At 40.2% G+C, this 22,043-nt stretch overlaps 1 protein-coding gene across 1 annotated transcript in view; it reads right to left on the bottom strand.

Moving 5' to 3' along the window:
* The window catches only part of ULK4 (unc-51 like kinase 4), a 1,503,227-nt gene that overhangs the window by 1,337,825 nt on the left and 143,359 nt on the right, over positions 1-22,043 (bottom strand). The window contains exons 10-12 of the mRNA XM_053714343.1: positions 16,769-16,875; positions 16,625-16,694; positions 15,322-15,418 (exon numbers count right to left, since the gene is read on the bottom strand). Coding sequence (XP_053570318.1) covers positions 15,322-15,418; positions 16,625-16,694; positions 16,769-16,875 — 274 coding nt within the window. The remainder of the gene's footprint in view (positions 1-15,321; positions 15,419-16,624; positions 16,695-16,768; positions 16,876-22,043) is intronic.

Here is a 22,043-nt window from a genome sequence, read left to right as displayed (position 1 = left end):
GGACAAATACAAAGATTTATCAGCATCAAAATGATGATGTTCATTTAAAAATTCATCTGAAAAAAAGAGAAGTTTTAAAAGACTTTTATGTATACTAGAAGGAGAAATAACAGACATAGCCTTCTTAATGGATTTAAAATAAATAAAATCTCTTATATTATCAGGAACACTCTGAAAATTAGATGTTGACGGAACAGCAACAGGTAATGTAACAGTACTAAAGGAAATTTTATCTGCATTAATAAGTTTGACATGACATGCAATACAAATAACAGCTGGAGAAACAGATACCAAAAGTTTATAGCAGACTTAGCTTGGTAGCTCCAGCACTGTGCAGTGATTTTCCTGTAGTAACTTCTGACTCAGTTGCAACGTGGAACATCTTGCAATATGTAAAAGAAAAAAACAACATATAAAGCAAAATTGATCAAATTCCTTAAATGACAGTTTCAGGAATGGGAAAAAAATGCCAGTGAACAAGCTTCTAGCAACCAGAAGCAATAAATAATGAGACTTAAATAATGTGGAGACAAAAATGACGCCCAAATTTTTTAGCGCCAAAAAAGACGCCCACATTATTTGGCGCCTAAATGCTTTTGGCGCCAAAAATGACGCCACATCCGGAACGCCGACATTTTTGGCGCAAAATAACGTCAAAGAATGACGCAACTTCCGGCGACACGTATGACGCCGGAAACGGAAATAGAATTTTTGCGCCAAAAAAGTCCGCGCCAAAAATGACGCAATAAAATGAAGCATTTTCAGCCCCCGCGAGCCTAACAGCCCACAGGGAAAAAGTCAAATTTTAAGGTAAAATATGTTAAATTAAAATGCATTATCCCAAATATGAAACTGACTGTCTGGAAAATAAGGAAAGTTGAACATTCTGAGTCAAGGCAAATAAATGTTTGAATACATATATTTAGAACTTTATAAATAAAGTGCCCAACCATAGCTTGGAGTGTCACAGAAAATAAGACTTACTTACCCCAGGACACTCATCTACATGTTTGTAGAAAGCCAAACCAGTACTGAAACGAGAATCAGTAGAGGAAATGGTAAATATAAGAGTATATCGTCGATCTGAAAAGGGAGGTAAGAGATGAATCTCTACGACCGATAACAGAGAACCTATGAAATAGACCCCGTAGAAGGAGATCACTGCATTCAAATAGGCAATACTCTCCTCACATCCCTCTGACATTCACTGCACGCTGAGAGGAAAACCGGGCTCCAACTTGCTGCGGAGCGCATATCAACGTAGAATCTAGCACAAACTTACTTCACCACCTCCATCGGAGGCAAAGTTTGTAAAACTGATTTGTGGGTGTGGTGAGGGGTGTATTTATAGGCATTTTGAGGTTTGGGAAACTTTGCCCCTCCTGGTAGGAATGTATATCCCATACGTCACTAGCTCATGGACTCTTGTTAATTACATGAAAGAAATGAATGCACATACTTATTAAAGGACATATAAGTTTAAATGCAGGGCTTTTAAATGTATAAAAATGACACATTTCTGGCACCCGGCTGTGATAGAGATGATGAACATTCACAGATCAGTGGCGTTGCAGGCTTTTTTTGCAGCTGTATCATGTGCTGCAGGTTAGCACACACTATACAGAGCAGGAGGCTTACATGTCTGCAATTTTAAAAGGAAAGTAAACCTACCAAATAATGTTATCTAATTATGCACATAGTGCAGAATTATACAGCATTAGCTTAGCACCAAGTTTTTAAAGCAAAGGACTACAGAGATATTTTACTACGAAAATTTAATTTTACAGAATGCCGCTCCTGGCTCTACATGAGCGGGTCTGTTTTTTTTTCTCCTAACCGCATCGCGAGCACGCTGTCTAGTCACAGCCGTCCCGATCGCGCTATTAAACTCAATGTAGCTCCTTCCCACTACCAGAAATTGAGTTTAATAGTGCGATCGGGCCTGACTGTGACTAGACAGCGTGCCCGCGATGTGCTTAGGAGAAAAAAAACAGACCCGCTCAGTAGAGCTAGGAGCGGAGTTCTGTAAAATTAAATTTTTGTAGTAAAATATCTCTCTAGTCCTTTGCTTTAGAAACTTGCCGCTAAACTAATGTTATATAATTATATAAAATTATTTGGTAGGTTTAATGTCCCTTTAACATTAACACTAAATAAATGATAGGTAGAATGATGCATTCAAAGAAAAGATTAGTCTGAGAATAACATGTAGATGCATTTTTTAAAGTTTCATTAGTTGTTTAAATATTGACAAAATAAGTGTAAATTTTTTGTGTCTATAAAACAATGGGAGCAGCCATGTTGTAACTCAGGTTACCTTCTCTGCTGTGGCCAATTAGAGACAGTTATAAATAAGTCACTAGTGTGCAGCCAATGGCTGTGTGGAATATAACAGTTCTCTGCACTTCCATTTCTAACTTGAACTAAAAAGCTCACAATTTTAAAATGGAATTACAGGAAAAGAAGACAAAATAAATAATGAAAGTATATTGCAGATTTTTTTTTAGATATACAATTTATTATTTTATATTACAATCAAGTGTTTAATGTCCCTTTTAAATTTACGTAAAAAGGCCACTGCTAATTTGTAAAGCTCCTCTGTATCATGCACACGAACCGCAAGTGCACAATATGGCTGTTAAAAAGATGGCAAAGTCACTGATCTCTCAACATGAACCGCTCATGTCACAAAGCGGAATACCACCTAAGATCCAAAATGGCAACACTTGTATGAAGAGATGAAGCTTGACAACAGCTGAAGTTGTGCCCTGAAGTTTAAAGAGATATGAAACCCAAAAATAATATTTTGTGATTCAGACAAAGCATACAACTCTTAAAAAACATAATTTATGCTTACCTGATAAATTCCTTTCTTCTGTTGTGTGATCAGTCCACGGGTCATCATTACTTCTGGGATATTATCTGCTCCCCTACAGGAAGTGCAAGAGGATTCACCCAGCAGAGTTGCTATATAGCTCCTCCCCTCTACGTCACCTCCAGTCATTCGACCAAAGACCAACGAGAAAGGAGAAGCCCAGGGTGAAGTGGTGACTGGATTATAATTTAAAAAATATTTACCTGCCTTAAAAACAGGGCGGGCCGTGGACTGATCACACAACAGAAGAAAGGAATTTATCAGGTAAGCATAAATTATGTTTTCTTCTGTTATGTGTGATCAGTCCACGGGTCATCATTACTTCTGGGATACCAATACCAAAGCAAAAGTACACGGATGACGGGAGGGATAGGCAGGCTCATTATACAGAAGGAACCACTGCCTGAAGAACCTTTCTCCCAAAAATAGCCTCCGAAGAAGCAAAAGTGTCAAATTTGTAAAATTTGGAAAAAGTATGAAGCGAAGACCAAGTTGCAGCCTTGCAAATCTGTTCAACAGAGGCCTCATTCTTAAAGGCCCAAGTGGAAGCCACAGCTCTAGTAGAATGAGCTGTAATTCTTTCAGGAGGCTGCTGTCCAGCAGTCTCATAGGCTAAACGAATTATGCTACGAAGCCAGAAGGAGAGAGAGGTAGCCGAAGCCTTATGACCTCTCCTCTGACCAGAGTACACGACAAACAGAGAAGACGTTTGTCGAAAATCCTTAGTTGCCTGCAAGTAGAACTTGAGGGCACGAACTACATCCAGATTGTGTAGAAGACGTTCCTTCTTTGAAGAAGGATTTGGACACAAGGATGGAACAACAATCTCTTGATTGATATTCCTGTTAGTGACTACCTTAGGTAAGAACCCAGGTTTAGTACGCAGAACTACCTTGTCTGAGTGAAAGATCAGATAAGGAGAATCACAATGTAAGGCTGATAATTCAGAGACTCTTCGAGCCAAGGAAATAGCCATTAAAAATAGAACTTTCCAAGATAATAATTTTATATCAATGGAATGAAGGGGTTCAAACGGAACACCCTGTAAAACGTTAAGAACTAAGTTTAAACTCCATGGCGGAGCAACAGTTTTAAACACAGGCTTGATCCTAGCTAAAGCCTGACAAAATGCCTGGACGTCTGGATTTTCTGACAGACGCTTGTGTAACAAGATGGACAGAGCTGAGATCTGTCCCTTTAATGAGCTAGCCGATAAACCCTTTTCTAAACCTTCTTGTAGAAAGGACAATATCCTAGGAATCCTAACCTTACTCCAGGAGTAATCTTTGGATTCACACCAGTATAGGTATTTACGCCATATTTTATGGTAAATCTTTCTGGTAACAGGCTTCCTAGCCTGTATCAGGGTATCAATAACCGACTCAGAAAAACCACGTTTTGATAAAATCAAGCGTTCAATTTCCAAGCAGTCAGCTTCAGAGAAGTTAGATTTTGATGTTTGAATGGACCCTGTATCAGAAGGTCCTGTCTTAGAGGTAGAGACCAAGGCGGACAGGATGACATGTCCACTAGATCTGCATACCAAGTCCTGCGTGGCCATGCAGGTGCTATTAGAATCACTGATGCTCTCTCCTGTTTGATTTTGGCAATCAATCGAGGAAGCAGCGGGAAGGGTGGAAACACATAAGCCATCCTGAAGTTCCAAGGTGCTGTCAAAGCATCTATCAGAACCGCTTCCGGATCCCTGGATCTGGATCCGTAGCGAGGAAGTTTGGCGTTCTGGCGAGACGCCATGAGATCTATCTCTGGTTTGCCCCAACGTCGAAGTATTTGGGCAAAGACCTCCGGATGAAGTTCCCACTCCCCCGGATGAAAAGTCTGGCGACTCAAGAAATCCGCCTCCCAGTTCTCCACTCCCGGGATGTGGATTGCTGACAGGTGGCAAGAGTGAGACTCTGCCCAGCGAAATATCTTTGATACTTCCATCATTGCTAGGGAGCTTCTTGTCCCTCCCTGATGGTTGATGTAAGCTACAGTCGTGATGTTGTCCGACTGAAACCTGATGAACCCCCGAGTTTTTAACTGGGGCCAAGCTAGAAGGGCATTGAGAACTGCTCTCAATTCCAGAATGTTTATTGGCAGGAGACTTTCCTCCTGACTCCATTGTCCCTGAGCCTTCAGAGAATTCCAGACAGCGCCCCAACCTAGTAGGCTGGCGTCTGTTGTTACAATTGTCCAGTCCGGCCTGCTGAATGGCATCCCCCTGGACAGATGTGGCCGAGAAAGCCACCATAGAAGAGAGTTTCTGGCCTCTTGATCCAGATTCAGAGTGGGGGACAAATCTGAGTAATCCCCATTCCACTGACTCAGCATGCACAATTGCAGCGGTCTGAGATGTAGGCGTGCAAAGGGTACTATGTCCATTGCTGCTACCATTAAGCCGATCACCTCCATGCATTGAGCTACTGACGGGAGTTGAATGGAATGAAGGATACGGCATGCATTTAGAAGCTTTGATAATCTGTCTTCTGTCAGATAAATCTTCATTTCTACAGAATCTATAAGAGTCCCCAAGAATGGAACTCTTGTGAGAGGAAAGAGAGAACTCTTCTTTTCGTTCACTTTCCATCCATGCGACCTTAGAAATGCCAGAACTAACTCTGTATGAGACTTGGCAGTTTGAAAGCTTGAAGCTTGTATCAGAATGTCGTCTAGGTACGGAGCTACCGAAATTCCTCGCGGTCTTAGTACCGCCAGAAGGGCACCCAGAACCTTTGTGAAGATTCTTGGAGCCGTAGCCAATCCGAATGGAAGGGCTACAAACTGGTAATGCCTGTTTAAGAAGGCAAACCTTAGATACCGGTAATGATCCTTGTGAATCGGTATGTGAAGGTAAGCATCCTTTAAATCCACTGTGGTCATGTACTGACCCTTTTGGATCATGGGTAAGATTGTCCGAATAGTTTCCATTTTGAACGATGGAATTCTTAGGAATTTGTTTAGGATCTTTAAATCCAAGATTGGCCTGAAAGTTCCCTCTTTTTTGGGAACCACAAACAGGTTTGAGTAAAACCCTTGTCCTTGTTCCGACCGCGGAACCGGATGGATCACTCCCATTAATAATAGATCTTGTACACAGCGTAGAAACGCGTCTTTCTTTATTTGGTTTGTTGACAACCTTGACAGATGAAATCTCCCTCTTGGGGGAGAGAATTTGAAGTCTAGAAGGTATCCCTGAGATATAATCTCTAGCGCCCAGGGATCCTGGACATCTCTTGCCCAAGCCTGGGCGAAGAGAGAGAGTCTGCCCCCCACTAGATCCGGTCCCGGATCAGGGGCCCTCGGTTCATGCTGTCTTAGGGGCAGCAGCAGGTTTCCTGGCCTGCTTGCCCTTATTCCAGGACTGGTTAGGTTTCCAGCCTTGTCTGTAACGAGCAACAGCTCCTTCCTGTTTTGGTGCAGTGGAAGTTGATGCTGTTCCTGTTTTGAAATTCCGAAAGGGACGAAAATTAGACTGTCTAGCCTTAGCTTTGGCTTTGTCTTGAGGTAGAGCGTGGCCCTTACCTCCTGTAATGTCAGCAATAATTTCTTTCAAACCGGGCCCAAATAAGGTTTGCCCCTTGAAAGGTATATTAAGTAATTTGGACTTAGAAGTTACATCAGCCGACCAGGATTTTAGCCACAGCGCCCTACGTGCCTGAATGGCGAATCCTGAATTCTTAGCCGTAAGTTTGGTTAAATGTACTACGGCCTCCGAAATAAATGAATTAGCTAGTTTAAGGACTCTAAGCCTGTCCGTAATGTCGTCCAGCGTAGCTGAACTAAGGTTCTCTTCCAGAGACTCAATCCAAAATGCTGCCGCAGCCGTAATCGGCGCGATGCATGCAAGGGGTTGCAATATAAAACCTTGTTGAACAAACATTTTCTTAAGGTAACCCTCTAATTTTTTATCCATAGGATCTGAAAAAGCACAGCTATCCTCCACCGGGATAGTGGTGCGCTTAGCTAAAGTAGAAACTGCTCCCTCCACCTTAGGGACCGTTTGCCATAAGTCCCGTGTGGTGGCGTCTATTGGAAACATCTTTCTAAATATTGGAGGGGGTGAGAACGGCACACCGGGTCTATCCCACTCCTTAGTAACAATTTCAGTTAATCTCTTAGGTATAGGAAAAACGTCAGTACTCGCCGGTACCGCAAAGTATTTATCCAACCTACACATTTTCTCTGGTATTGCAACGGTGTTACAATCGTTAAGAGCCGCTAAGACCTCCCCTAGTAATACACGGAGGTTTTCCAATTTAAATTTAAAATTTGAAATATCTGAATCCAATCTGCTTGGATCAGAACCGTCACCTACAGAATGAAGCTCTCCGTCCTCATGCTCTGCAAGCTGTGACGCAGTATCAGACATGGCCCTAGAATTATCAGCGCACTCTGTTCTCACCCCAGAGTGATCACGCTTGCCTCTTAGTTCTGGTAATTTAGCCAAAACTTCAGTCATAACAGTAGCCATATCTTGTAATGTTATCTGTAATGGCTGCCCAGATGTACTAGGCGCCATAATATCACGCACCTCCCGGGCGGGAGATGCAGGTACTGACACGTGAGGCGAGTTAGTCGGCATAACTCTCCCCTCGCTGTTTGGTGAAATTTGTTCAATTTGTACAGATTGGCTTTTATTTAAAGTAGCATCAATACAGATAGTACATAAATTTCTATTGGGCTCCACCTTGGCATTGGAACAAATGACACAGGTATCTTCCTCTGAATCAGACATGTTTAACACACTAGCAATAAACATGCAACTCGGTTACAATCTTATTTAACAAAAACGTACTGTGCCTCAAGAAGCACTAAACGATTAAATGACAGTTGAAATAATGAACTGAAAAATAGTTATAGCATCACTCTTTAAAAAACAACACAACTTTTTAGCAAAGGTTTGTTCCCATTAGTAAAATAACACTAATTAAATTTTAAACATAAAAATTACAGAAACGTTTTAAATCACAGTCACTATATAAGTCTCACAGCTCTGCTGAGAGAATCTACCTCCCTTCAAAGAAGTTTGAAGACCCCTGAGTTCTGTTAGAGATGAACCGGATCATGCAGAAAATACAAGAGTAACTGACTGGAAATTTTTGATGCGTAGCAAAGAGCGCCAAAAACGGCCCCTCCCTCTCACACACAGCAGTGAGAGAGAAACGAAACTGTCATAATTAAAACAAGCAAACTGCCAAGTGGAAAAATAATGCCCAAATATTTATTCACTCAGTACCTCATTAATGCAAACGATTCTAAATTCCAGCAAAAACGTTTAACATGAAAAATACCTATTAAAAGGTTTAATGTACTTTTACAGAGTAATTCCGGTGAAATACCATCCCCAGAATACTAAAGTGTAGAGTATACATACATGTTCATTATAACGGTATGGCAGGATTTTCTCATCAATTCCATTCAGAAAATAAAAACTGCTACATACCTCAATGCAGATTCCACTGCCCGCTGTCCCCTGATCTGAAGTTTTTACCTCCCTCAGATGGCCGAGAAACAGCAATATGATCTTAACTACTCCGGTTAAAATCATAAGAAAAAACTCTGGTAGATTCTTCTTCAAACTCTGCCAGAGAGGTAATAACACGCTCCGGTGCTATTGTAAAACAACAAACTTTTGATTGAAGTTCTAAAAACTAAGTATAATCACCATAGTCCTCTCACACCTCCTATCTAGTCTTTGGGTGCAAGAGAATGACTGGGGGTGACGTAGAGGGGAGGAGCTATATAGCAACTCTGCTGGGTGAATCCTCTTGCACTTCCTGTAGGGGAGCAGATAATATCCCAGAAGTAATGATGACCCGTGGACTGATCACACATAACAGAAGAAAGTTTCATATTTACTTCTATTACCAAATGTGTTTAATTCCCATGGTATTGTTTATTGAAGAGATACCTAGGTAGGTGTCTGGAGATTTGTACAAGCCATAAGGTGAGTAGTAGTAAGACTTCTCTGTGACATAATGCAACCAGATTCCCAGAGAAAACCTAGGTTTCAACATGGTTGCTTTCTTTGCATCCTGCAGACAGTGGCTTAGCTGAGGACTTCAAAACATCCATTTACAGTGAAAATAGGTCGGTTGCTTTTTTTTCTTCATTTATACATACTTCATTTTGTGTTTTCTTTGCAGTGATGCCATTTTTAAGTTAAATCAAGGACTGTTTTATGTCCCTTTAAGCTTGAAAATCAAGAGTTTTCCTGTCTCAGACAGATATCTGTACCTAATTAGCTGTAGCATAGATTATCAGCTAAGGAACTGCAAATCAACAGCTGGGTTGCTAACGAAATGACAGTGGCTGTGTCTACTCCAGTAACAAGTCCTGATTGGCTCCTCTAAAAAAGACAAGTGGTGGGTGGAGTTTACGCTACCGAAAACCATTGTAACAAGGTGTTAATGCATTCCAAACATTTTCAAAGTCCTTAAGAATGTTTGTTTATTGGAAGACTGCAGAAAAATCTAGTACTTGCAGGGTGTTAACTGTTCCTTTAAAGAAACGGTAAACTACATGTATTCCCTGCATAGTAATGTAAGCTGTGCATAATATCGTTTATCTCCATACTTGTGCAACTTGTCAAATCGAAGCTGGAGCAGAAAAACCTGAATGCAGGAGAATGCTTTAATTACTCTCAACAGGGTGTGCAGCACAGCCGGAGCGGGAGCGAGTCACTGACTATGCTGATTAAATTGTGCACATACTGCCCAGTAATGGGAAAAACAAGAAAATTTATGCTTACCTGATAAATGTATTTCTTTTTTGACACAATGAGTCCACGGATCATCTTAATATTGGGATATTCACCTCCTGGTCAGCAGGAGGAGGCAAAGAGCACCACAACAGAGCTGTTAAATAGCTCCTCCCCTCCCTCCCACTCCAGTCATTCGACCGAAGTTAGGAAGAGAAAGGAAAAGCCAAGGTGCAGAGGTGTCTGAAGTTTACATAATCCACAACCTGTCTTACAAGAACAGGGCGGGCCGTGGACTCATCGTGTCAAAAAAGAAATACATTTATCAGGTAAGCATAAATTTTCTTTTCTTTTTTATGACACGATGAGTCCACAGATCATCTTAATTACTAATGGGATTCAATACCCAAGCTAGAGTACACAGATGATATGGGAGGGACAAGACAGGGAACCTAAACGGAAGGCACCACTGCTTGAAGAACCTTTCTCCCAAAAGCGGCCTCAGCCGAGACAAAAGTGTAAAATTTGTAGAACTTTGAAAAAGTGTGAAGAGAGGACCAAATTGCAGCCTTGTAAATTTGTTCCACAGAAGCTTCATTTTTGAACGCCCATGAGGAAGCAACAGCCCTCATGGAAAGAGCCGTAACTCACCCGGGAGGCTGCTGTCCAGCAGTCTCATATGCAAAATGTATGATACTCTTCAACCAAAAAGAAGGAATAGTAGCCGTAGCTCTCTGTCCTTTACGTTTTCCTGAGAAAACTACAAATAAGAAGAAGACAGACAACGGTCCTTAGACGCCTGCAGGTAAAACTTTAAGGCACGGACCACTTCCAAATGTACAGAAGTCTTTCCTTGTGAGAAAAAAGGATTAGGATACAAGAAAAGGAACAACAATCTTCCTGATTAATGTTCCGATCAGAAACACCCTTAGGAAGAAATCCCAATTTAGTACGCAAAACTACCTTATCTGAATTGAAAATAAGATAAGGAGACTCATACTGTAATGCCGAGAGTACTGACACTCTGAGAGCAGAAGAAATAAAAACTGTCCAAGATAATTTAATATTTAAGGAATGACTAGGCTCAAACTGAGCCCTTAAAAACAAATTCAAACTCCATGGAGGAGAAGCTGGTTTGAACACAGGTCTGATTCTGACCAAGGCCTGATCAACGATAGTATGTCTGGGAAGACCGCCAGACGAACCTGAAATAAAATAGACAAGGCAGCTACTATGACTTGTAGAAAATTCTAGAAATTCGATCCCTATTCCCTTTAAGAGAATCCACTGGAATCGCACTAGTATAAATATTGACACCATATCATATGGGTAAAAATCTTCTAGACACAGGCTTACGCGCCTGATTCATGGTCTCAATGACCAGTTACTAATTTACTCTTGTACAAAGTAAAGCTTCCATCTTCCAGTAGATAACTTCAGGGAAAATATTTTCATTTAAAGAAGGTCCCTGACATAGAAGGTCCTTCCTCCACGGAGACTCCCAGGTGGAAGATGTGACATGTCCCCCAGGACTGCATACCAATCCTGCGGACCAGGCCGGTGAAATGAGGACCACCGACGCCCTATCCTGCTTAGTCCGAGCCAAGGCTCCAAGAGAAAAATCAAATGGAGGAACTAAATATGCCATATTGAAAATCCATGTTAACGCCAAGGCGTCTATTAGAACAGCCTGAGGGATCTTTGACCTCAATCCATACCTCAGGCGCAGAACATTTTGACGAGAAGTCATGAAATTCAATTGCAACTGACCCCATGGAAAATCAGGCTGCAAAGCACTCCCAGCCATAATTCCCACCACGGGTGAAGTAAGATCTAACTTAACCCTGACAAACCCCGCCGAAACTAACGGATGTCAGGCTAGGCGAGGATCAAAGATCACTTTTAACTTCCAAATGCTTATGTATGGGAGGAGCAGTGAGAATTATGTCCCACAAGTTCCCAATGCTTTAAAGCCACCAAAAGCTCTACTGAAGAGACTGATATGGACTACGGCTACACCCTAGAACAAAGCAGCACAATCTTGCACTACTTTAAAAATAATAAACTCTTGATTGTAGAATCTAATCTAACACCTCACTTTACCTCTTCCTATCACTAACGTAGGCAAAGAGAATGACTGGAGTGGGAGGGAAGGGAGGAGCTATTTAACAGCTCTGCTGTGGTGCTCTTTGCCTCCTCCTGCTGACCAGGAGGTGAATATCCCATTAGTAATTAAGATGATCCGTGGACTCATCGTGTCATAAAAAGAAAGCCCCTTTAAAGTAAGTTGATCACTTTTAAATGTAGATCATTTTTATCAAGGTGGGTTACGTGCAATGTAAAATAAAGGAACAAACAAATATAAAAAAGTGAAACTTTATAATTTTTATGTTTTTTTTATTGAAATAGAAAGTTTGAGACCACAATAAAAAGTGAATATACAAAGTTTTTAAGGAAACGTATACACATAAAATAGAAAACAAGTGTAACCCAAGCTCCACATAGCAAATAAAACATCTCTGTATATAAAAATGTTACACGTTTCTTAGCTGTTGCGCTACTTAGTCAAATGAAAAAAAGAATTAAAAAAGAACGAAAAAAGTATTTTTTTTAACAAAATAGATCTAAAAACATAAATTATGACTTACAAGATAATTTCCTTTCCTTCGATAAAGGGAGAGTCCACAGCTGCATTCATTACTTATGGGAATACAGAACTTGGCCACCAGGAGGAGGAAAAGACACCACAGCCAAAGGCTTAAATACCTCCCCCACTTTCCTCATCCCCCAGTCATTCTGCTGAGGGAACAAGGAAACAGTAGAAGAAATATCAGGGTGAAAAAGGTGCCAAAAGAAAACACAATTAATTTAGGGCCGCCCATCGGAGAACACGGGCTGGAGCTGTGGACTCTCCCTGTATCGAAGGAAAGGAAATTATCTGGTAAGTCATAATTAATGTTTTCCTTCTTATTACAGGGAGAGTCCACAGCTGCATTCATTACTTGTGGGAAACAATACCCAAGCTACAGAGGACACTGAATGCTAACGGGAGGGTAAAAAAGAGAGGTGGCCCCTAATCTGAGGGCACCACAGCCTGTAAAACCTCTCTCTCGAAGGCTGCTTCAGCAGAAGCAAAACATCAAACTTGTAAAATCTGGAAAAAGTATGTAAGGAGGACCAGATAGCACGTCTTACAAATCTGATCCATAGAGGCCTCATTTTTGAAGGCCCAAGAGGAAACCACTGCTCTCGTAGAATGAGCAGTAACCCTCTGAGGAGGCTTAAGACCCGCTGACTCATATGCTAAGCGGATGATACTCCTCAACCAAAAAGATAAGGAAGTCATAGAGGCCCTCTGACCCCTACGCTTTCCAGAATAGATAACAAACAGAGAAGCAGTTTGTCTAAATTCCTTCTTAGCCTGAAGATAGAACTTCAAGGCATGAACCATATCCAGATTATGCAGTAAACGTTAACTTAGTTCGTAGAACAGCCTTATCAGTATGGAACACCAGATAAGGAGGGTCGCATTGCAAGGCAGCAATCTCAGAGACTTTGCGCGCAGTAGCAATAGCTAATAGAAAAAGAACCTTCCAAGACAAAAAAATTTATGTCAACCTCATGCATAGGCTCAAACAGAGCCCGCTGCAAAACTTTAAGAACAAGATTTAAACTCCAAGGAGGAGCATTAGATTTAAACACCAGCCTGATCCTAGTCAGAACCTTAACAAAAGTCTGTACATCCGGAAGCTCAGCGAGCCTCTTGTGCAGTAAAAACAGACAGGGCCCTTCAAGGAACTAGCTGAGAGGCCCACCTCCAGTCCAACCTGGAGAAAAGAAGGAATCCTGGCAACCTTTACTTTGTGCCAGGACAAACCACGCTCTTCACACCAAAATAAGTAGGTCATCCACAACCTATGAAAGATGCAGCAAGTAACCGGCTTACAAGCTTGAATGAGAGTATATAACACTCTCAGAAAAGCCTCTCTTGGCTAAGACCAAGCATTCAATCTCCACGCAGTCAGCCTCAGAGAATCTAGATTTTGATGAATGAAGGGGCCTTGTTCCAGCAGTCCCTGCAAAAAGGTAACCTCCAAGGAGGAGATGATGACATCCCCACTAGATCCACGAACCATATCCCTCGCGGCCACGATGGAGCAATCAGTATTACTGACGCATGCTCCTAAAAGATTCGAGCCACCACTCAAGGAAGGAGTGGTAATGGCAGGAAAAGAAAAATTAGATTGAACCTCCAAAGCACCGCTAATACGTCTATTAGCTCCGCCTGAGGACCCCTAGACCTCAACCCATATCTGGGTAGCTATGTATTTAAACAGGATGCCATGAGATGTATCTCCGGGGTTCCCCACCTGTCAGAATGTGGATCGCTGACAGCAAACCATAGAATCCAAGATATTTCCCTCGATGCCAGGAAGCTTCTCGTTCCCCCTGATGGTTCATGTAAGCCACCGAGGATATAATGTCTGATTGGAATCAGATAAATTGGGATAAAAATCCTCTCCGGTAGTAACTCAGTCAAGAGAAAGGAAATGGAAGCCTTGACCATTCCGGTCACATGGTGCGCAATGCAGGACCATCCCTGCTATGAGAAAAAGCGCACCAAGCTTTTAAGCTGTGCAACCTTCAAAGTGAAAGTGAAATCTGTATGTTCTATCTCAGCCTATAAGCCCATAAACAGCTTACACAAAAAGCAGCATAACATCAAATAAAGCATATATAATTAAACCCAATTGTTCATAATCCCCCCAGGAGATATTAACCCTTGATTCCATATAGATAAAAGGAGCCACACTGTCTTCTAGCATTTGCAATATGTGTAAAAAATGAAACGATCTTACCGGAATCTATGCTGTGGAACTGTAACACGGTCCTTCAAGTTTGACAGATTGTAGCAGCGCTTCTGACATGGACTTGAGTAAAGAAAGCAGGCAGCTAAACTCGTCAACGCTGATTGCTTAAGGAGCTGTTAATATGAGTCTGGATGGTTTTGCAGAAAGACTCTCCCTGCATCTCCAGACTCTAACTTTCATCTATGCTCTCATTGAGAGGCTGACAACTACTCCGAAATCTTCTGACAGTTCTCTGCCAACCTCCTGTGACGAAAGGCAAAGAATGAATGGGGGATGAGGGAAGTGGGGGAGGTATTTAAGCCTTTGGCAGGGGTGTCTTTGCCTCCTCCTGGTGGCCAGGTTCTGTATTCCCACAAGAAATGAATGCAGCTGTGGACTCTCCCTGTATTAAGGAAATACAGATTAGTTCCTCCATAAGCTAAAACTGACTTATGACGGAGATCTGGTATCACTAAGCTTCAACTTGACTGGCAAAAGTTTAATTCTAAGCAAGTTTTAAATCCACAATAAACTCACAAAAGCCAGTTTATTTGAAAATTGTTCACCACTAAAGTTAGGTCATTTGTTTCATTTTTAGCCTAGTATAGACTGGAAAAGTGCAATAAGGTAACACAACCATTACTTACCATAGAATGATTCTAGCATCTCACTGGCATGTTCAGGGCACAGATACATTCTTGGGAAGCACCAGCAAGATTCCTATCATCCTCTACCTATTCTACCTAACCACTCTTAATTTTGGTTGGTGACAATTTAATCCTCACTGCATTATCTACAATTTTTCATTCTCTATCATTTTAAACAATTATGTTTTTGATTGAACAGAAATATGTTCTATAGCTGGTGTATGAGATAAGATACAATTAGCTTACCTTAAGAACTTCTGCCGGTTTTGGTGAAGAGTCTTTAGCCGCAGCATCATTTTTTGGGGTAACCAATGGATGAAGAGATCTTGGGGTTGTGCAGGAACTAGAATGTTAATACATATTTATAAATCACATTAATTGAGACAATTTTCATTAAAAATCTTAGTCTAGTAATTTATATTTATACAAAATATTCACGTGAGATACCATAAACATAAATTCCAATCTGCAATAGTGTTAATAGACCACATAATTCATTTTCTGTTTTAGTTATTTACTGAGCATGTGCAAGAATTCACAGTGTATAAGTACAAGAGTCTATTATTGGCTGATGGCTGTAACATGATACAGAGGCAGGGAAATGTCACAAATTTTAAGAAAGAAAATCTACTGATACTTTGCAATTCATAGTAAGTGCTATTGCATTTTTTTATATATATATATTGTGCATTTGTGGATTATGCAATTCTACTATATTTAATGGTCCTAAAACTTTTAATTATCTAAGTGTGGCCACCATGGCATATTTGTTTTTCCCTGATGTCTTCATATGGAAAACACGACTGACAGACTCACCTTTTTTATAAATCCTTTCAACGTGCTAGATTCATGCATGGTATACACAAATAATGATAACCAAATAGTGGTGAGATCTGATCTGCTTTTATGGGAAGATTTGTCAATATGATATACTTGTGCCCACGCCTAAGCTACAATTCAAATGTGGAACTAGTAATACTAATTAGGACAGCAGCAATTTCCTCTTGAAACATGCAGTGCTCTGCGGGTCCCGAGCGGAACTTCTAATGTACTTTTAACAAATTTGTGGAGGTTAAACACAAAGTAGTGGAGGATTTATAGTCTTAAATTACAAATTCTAACAAATTAGAGCATGTCATTTTTTACTATTATGGCCCAAGCTCTACTGGGGTGATATTTTGGGTATTTCAGATGACAGTGGACCTTATACAGAGATCAATGTATAATGCATGAAGTATTCATATTTTTATTAGATGTGCAGAAACTGAAGTTGAAATAATATGGCAGAATTTATTCATTACCGAAACAAACCGCATTAACGAATACCACATTTGTTCATGTATTTACTCTATCAAATGTTGATGTCATTTAAATAATTTTGATAAGGGATAAATGCCAAAATATTAAAATTGTATTATTTGTCTGTGAAACTAATAACAAATAGTGAGTTTTTGCATTTTTACAAATGCTCCAATATATAAAAAGTAAACATTGTTTTATTAAAATAAGTTTTTATAGTAATTTAGTAATATTGCCTTTACTATGTTACCTAAGTAGAAAGATGTCCTCATTTGATTTTCCATCAAGCGCACTCTTAGGCCTCAGGTCTGCTGGAATTTCTGTTGGAGAAAAAAAGTATAATGCTGAAATGTTCTTGTAATAAAAGAAAGATCTTATGAATCAAGACACTTACCAAGTTTAAAAGCCCTGTGCTGACTTGCAGTGGTCTCCGTAGTAACAAGCAGACTGTCCTCAAACTCTTCTTTGCAATCATTATTTGGGGGAACCTTCTGATTTGTCCTGTAATGTTACAGATAATGAGTCGCTAGATGTAACACGCAGTATAGGGATCAATCTTTAACCACTTAAAGGGACGCTAAACTCAACATTTAATCTCTCTATAAATGTTTAATTAAGGGGAATAAAACAGCATTGCAATATTTATATTTTATTTATTATGCCAGCTTTTGCTGTATTATACCTCAGAAAAGTGATATTGTTCTACTTCCTACCAAAAAAAAAAGAGTCTTGAGTGTCACCATCATACTTAAAACGGACATGAAACTCAAATTAAACATTCATGATTCAAATACAATATGCATTTTTAAAAACCTTTCTAATCTTCCTCTTTTATCAAATTTACTTTTCTTGGTATCCTTTGTTAAAGAACAATCCTAGATAGGCTCAGGAATGTGCATATGTGTTCCACTATATGTATTTCCTTAATGCACAACGCTATACACTTTTGACCACTTGATGGCATCAATGTTTAACACTGCAACAAGCATTGGAATCAATCACAATCCTGTACAAAAGTTATTTCGTGAATCAGACAGAACATACAATTATTTAATTTGCTTCCTTCTCTTGTTATTCTTTGCTGAAAGGTTTATCTAGGTAAGCTCAGGAGCAGCAAAGAACCTAGGTTCTAGCTTCTGATTGGTGGCTGCAGAAATATAACGATTGTCATTGGCTCATCCATGTGTTCAGTTACAAAACAGTAGTGCATTGCTGCTCCTTCAACAAATTATACCAAGAGAATTAAACAAATTAGATAATAGAAGTAAATTAGAAAGTTGTTTAAAATTGTAATCATGAAAGAACATTTTTGGGTTTCATGTTCCTTTAACGACCGAGGATGTGCCAGGAACATCCTCTGGTCCTTTAAGCGGCTTCCAGCGGCTTTTATGGTATTGAAGTGATGCCTCGATATTGAGGCATCCTGCAATACCATTTTTTTACAAATTGATGCAGAGAGAGCCACTCTGTGGCCCTCTCTGCACCAGAAGCGATGATGCCGATCGGATCATCGTTGGTGGGTGGGTGGGAGCACTAAAGCGGGTGGACGGCCCATCGCTACCTAGCATCCGGCTCCTCTATGTGCAATGTGCACGCTGGGTGCTGGGAGCATTTGGTGGGGGGGCCTGCAAGGGGCGTTTGGGGGAGATCAGGGAGGTTGTGGGCTTAGGGGGGTCCATCAGAGCTACATAATTATTTTTTTAACAAAAAAGCTTTTTATTTTAGTACTGGCAGACTTTTTGCCAGTACTTAAGATGGCGGAGACAATTGTGGGGTGGGGGAGGGAAGAGAGCTGTTTGGGAGGGATCAGGGGGTCTGATGTATCAGGTGGGAGGCTGATCTCTACACTAAAGCTAAAATTAACCTTGCAAGCTCCCTACAAGCTACCTAATTAACCCCTTCACTGCTGGGCATAAAAAGTGTGGTGCGCAGCGGCATTTAGCGGCCTTCTAATTGCCAAAAAGCAACGCCAAAGCCATATATGTCTGCTATTTATGAACAAAAAATCCCAGATAAGCATTTACAACTATGTGTGCCATAATTGCGCAAGCTGTTTGTAAATAATTTCAGGGAGAAACCTAAAGTTTGTGAAAAAATGAATTTGATAGCATTTGGCGGTGAAATGGGGGCATGAAATATAACAAAATGGGCCTAGATCAATACTTTGGGTTGTCTTCTAAAAAAAATATATATACATGTAAAGGGATATTCAGGGATTCCTGACAGATATCAGTGCTCCAATGTCACTATCGCTAATTTTGAAAAAAATGGTTTGGAAATAGCAAAGTGCTACTTGTATTTATTGCCCTATAAATAAAGCAAAGAACGTGTAAACATTGGGTATTTCTAAACTCAGGACAAAATGTAGAATCTATTTAGCATACAAGTTTTTTTTGGTGGTTGTATATGTTTAACAGATTTTGGGGGTCAAAGTTAGAAAAAGTGTGTTTTTTTAAATTTTTTCATCATATTTTATATATTTTTTATAGCAAATTATAAGATATGATGAAAATAATGGTATCTTTAGAAAGTCCATTTAATAACGGTATATAATATGTGTAGGTACAGTAAATAAGTAAGAGGAAAATTATAGCTAAACACAAACACCGCAGAAATGCAAAAATAGCCTTGGTCACAGACGGTCAACAAATGGAAAAGTGGTCTGGTCACGAATGTTGATTTGCTGTTGAAAATTTTTATATATGTTTTCTAAAGGACTGTGGTTGGTTTTATTGTTGTAAAATCACTGCAATATAATGGTCAAGTCATATACATACTCCTCAGTCGATTTGATTTGAAAGTCGATTTGATAATAAAAGTAAATTGGAAAGTTTAAGTTTTATTGTTTCTTCAACAACTTTGTGGCGAAACTATAGTGTTCACATTGGAACGAAGTTCCGAGGTAAACACTATTAGTAAAAATGAAATCACGCAATCATCGATGTAATCATGTGATTTCAAGGCCAGGATTGGATCATAGGGGACTGCCTACGCCCCTCAGGTCGATCCTTGCCTACGTCAAAGGGGGAAGCTGCGGGACGCTGTATATGGTAGGATATTCCATGCCGTCTTAACGTTGGTAAAGCCCAGGGCTAACGCTAAGGTTGGTCAAGCCCAGGGCTAAGCCCCATCCTAACCCGTAAAAGGGTTAAAGGGACATTTTTTAGATATGCACAAGAAAATAATCACTGTATTGCAAAACATACTTGTTCAAAGGAAATAGATAAGTGAATCACTCTTGGCTCCCATATATCAAATTCTCATCTATAAGTAATGGATTTATGAGGCTCCTCATGGACCTCAATAACTGAATATCACCCTAGAACAGATAAAGTAGTTTTGGAAAAAGTCCCCGTCTCCTCAACTAGTCATCTCCACCACAAGAAGAGTGCTTATTAAGAATAAAGACTATAATGTTGATACATATCACTTCTGGATAGGTTTTAATACCACTGAGTGGTCCTGGTGGCCGGTAGCTGAATTTATTTTGTTTTATCATTTAGGAGTCAAACAACCATTAAAAAAGGTTGTATGAGTCCTAAAAGCACACAATGAAGCACAAATACCAGTCACTGTCATAAGGTACCATAATTAAAATGCTATTGCGGATTTTATATAAAGTATAGGAGGTCGCTGGCTTCTGCTACCATTTCTAGCAAGCATTATATCTGGTGGCTTTCCGACACACAGCTGAGACTACGTGTTTTTCAGCACCAGTAAAGTGCTGTGCCATATGGTGGTGCATTAAAAATAAAATATAATAATTATATTGAAATACAGTATATGCTTCTATTTAGAATACACAAAATAATACACATGAAAGGGACACTGAACCCAAAAAATTTATTTTGTGATTCAGATAGAGCATTACATTTTAAGCAACTTTCTAATTATCAAATTTTCTTCATTCTCTTGGTATCTTTATTTGAAATGCAAGAATGTAAGTTTAGATGCCGGCCCATTTTTGGTGAACAACCTGGGTTGTTCTTGCTGATTGGTGGATAAATTCATCCACTAATAAAAAAAGTGTCTGAACTAATTAAAAAGTTTAGATGCCTTCTTTTTAAATTAAAGATAGCAAGAGAACGAAGAAAAATTGATAATACGAGTAAATTAGAAAGTTGCTTAAAATTGCATGCTCTATCTGAACCACAAAAGAAAAAATTTGGTTTCAGTGTCCCTTTAACCCCTTAATGACAACTGACGTACCAGGTACGTCATGCATTAACAAGTAGTTAATGACAATGGACGTACCTGGTACGTCAGTTGTCTAGGAGAGTGCTGGAAGCGATCGCAATCGCTTCCAGCAGCTCTCAGGGTATTGCAGTGATGCCTCCATATGGAGGCATCCTGCAATACCTTTTTAGAAGACTCCGATGCAGAGAGGGCCACTCTGTGGCCCTCTCTGCACCGGTAGTTCGTTGGTGGGTGGGAGCGCAAGAGGGAGGTGGGTGGGCGGCCCATCGCTACCCGGCATCCGGTTCCTAGAAGTGCAATGTGCACGCCGGGTGCCGGGAGCGCGCAGGGGCGCGCGTGCGCGCGCATTAGCTGGCCACTGACACCAATGAGGGAAGAGGGGGGGGGGAAATATATTTTTTTTTAAATCATATAAAAGGATCTGGGAGGGGGAGGGGGGTAGGGGTATTGTGGGGGGCTGCTACACTACAGAAAACCCCCCAAAAAAGAAAAAAAGCAGAAAATACTTATATGTTTTTGTGCAAATTGGGTACTGGCAGACAGCTGCCAGTACCCAAGATGGCCGCAATTAGATAGGGGAGAGGGTTAGAGAGCTGGGGGGGGGGGGGATCATGGAGGTTGGGGCTAAGGCAGGAGTCCATCACAGCTAAAATATTTTATTTTTTTTATAAAAAAAAAAAAAAAACTCCTTTTATTTAGTACTGGCAGACTTTCTGCCAGTACTTAAGATGGCAGGGACATTTGTGGGGTGGGGGAGGGAAGAGAGCTGTTTGGGAGGGATCAGGGGGTGGGATGTGTCAGGTGGGAGGCTGATCTCTACCCTAAAGCTAAAATTAACCCTGCAAGCTCCCTACAACCTACCTAATTAACCCCTTCACTGCTGGGCATAATTTACGTGTGGTGCGCAGCAGCATTTAGCGGCCTTCTAATTACAAAAAAGCAATGCCAAAGCCATATAAGTCTGCTATTTCTGAACAAAGGGGATCCCAGAGAAGCTTTTACAACAATTTCTGCCATAATTGCACAAGCTGTTTGTAAATAATTTCAGTGAGAAACCTAAAATTGTGAAAAATGTAAAGTTTTTTTTTTATTTGCTCGCATTTGGCGGTGAAATGGTGGAATAAAATATACCAAAATGTGCCTAGATCAATACTTTGGGTTGTCTTCTAACAAAAAATATATACATGTCAAGGGATATTCAGGTATTCCTGACAGATATCAGGGTTCCAATGTAACTAGCGCTAATTTTGAAAAAAGTGGTTTGGAAATAGCGAAGTGCTACTTGTATTTATGGCCCTATAACTTGCAAAAAAAGCTAAGAACATGTAAACATTGGGTATTTCTAAACTCAGGACAAAATTTAAAAACTATTTAGCATGGGTGTTTTTTGGTGATTGTAGATGTGTAACAGATTTTGGGGGTCAAAGTTAGAAAAAGTGTGTTTTTTTCCATTTTTTCCTCATATTTTATTA

The sequence above is a fragment of the Bombina bombina genome, chromosome 5, assembly GCF_027579735.1.
Source record: "Bombina bombina isolate aBomBom1 chromosome 5, aBomBom1.pri, whole genome shotgun sequence".
NCBI lineage: Eukaryota > Metazoa > Chordata > Amphibia > Anura > Bombinatoridae > Bombina > Bombina bombina.
This window is presented reverse-complemented; position numbering and strand designations above follow the sequence as displayed.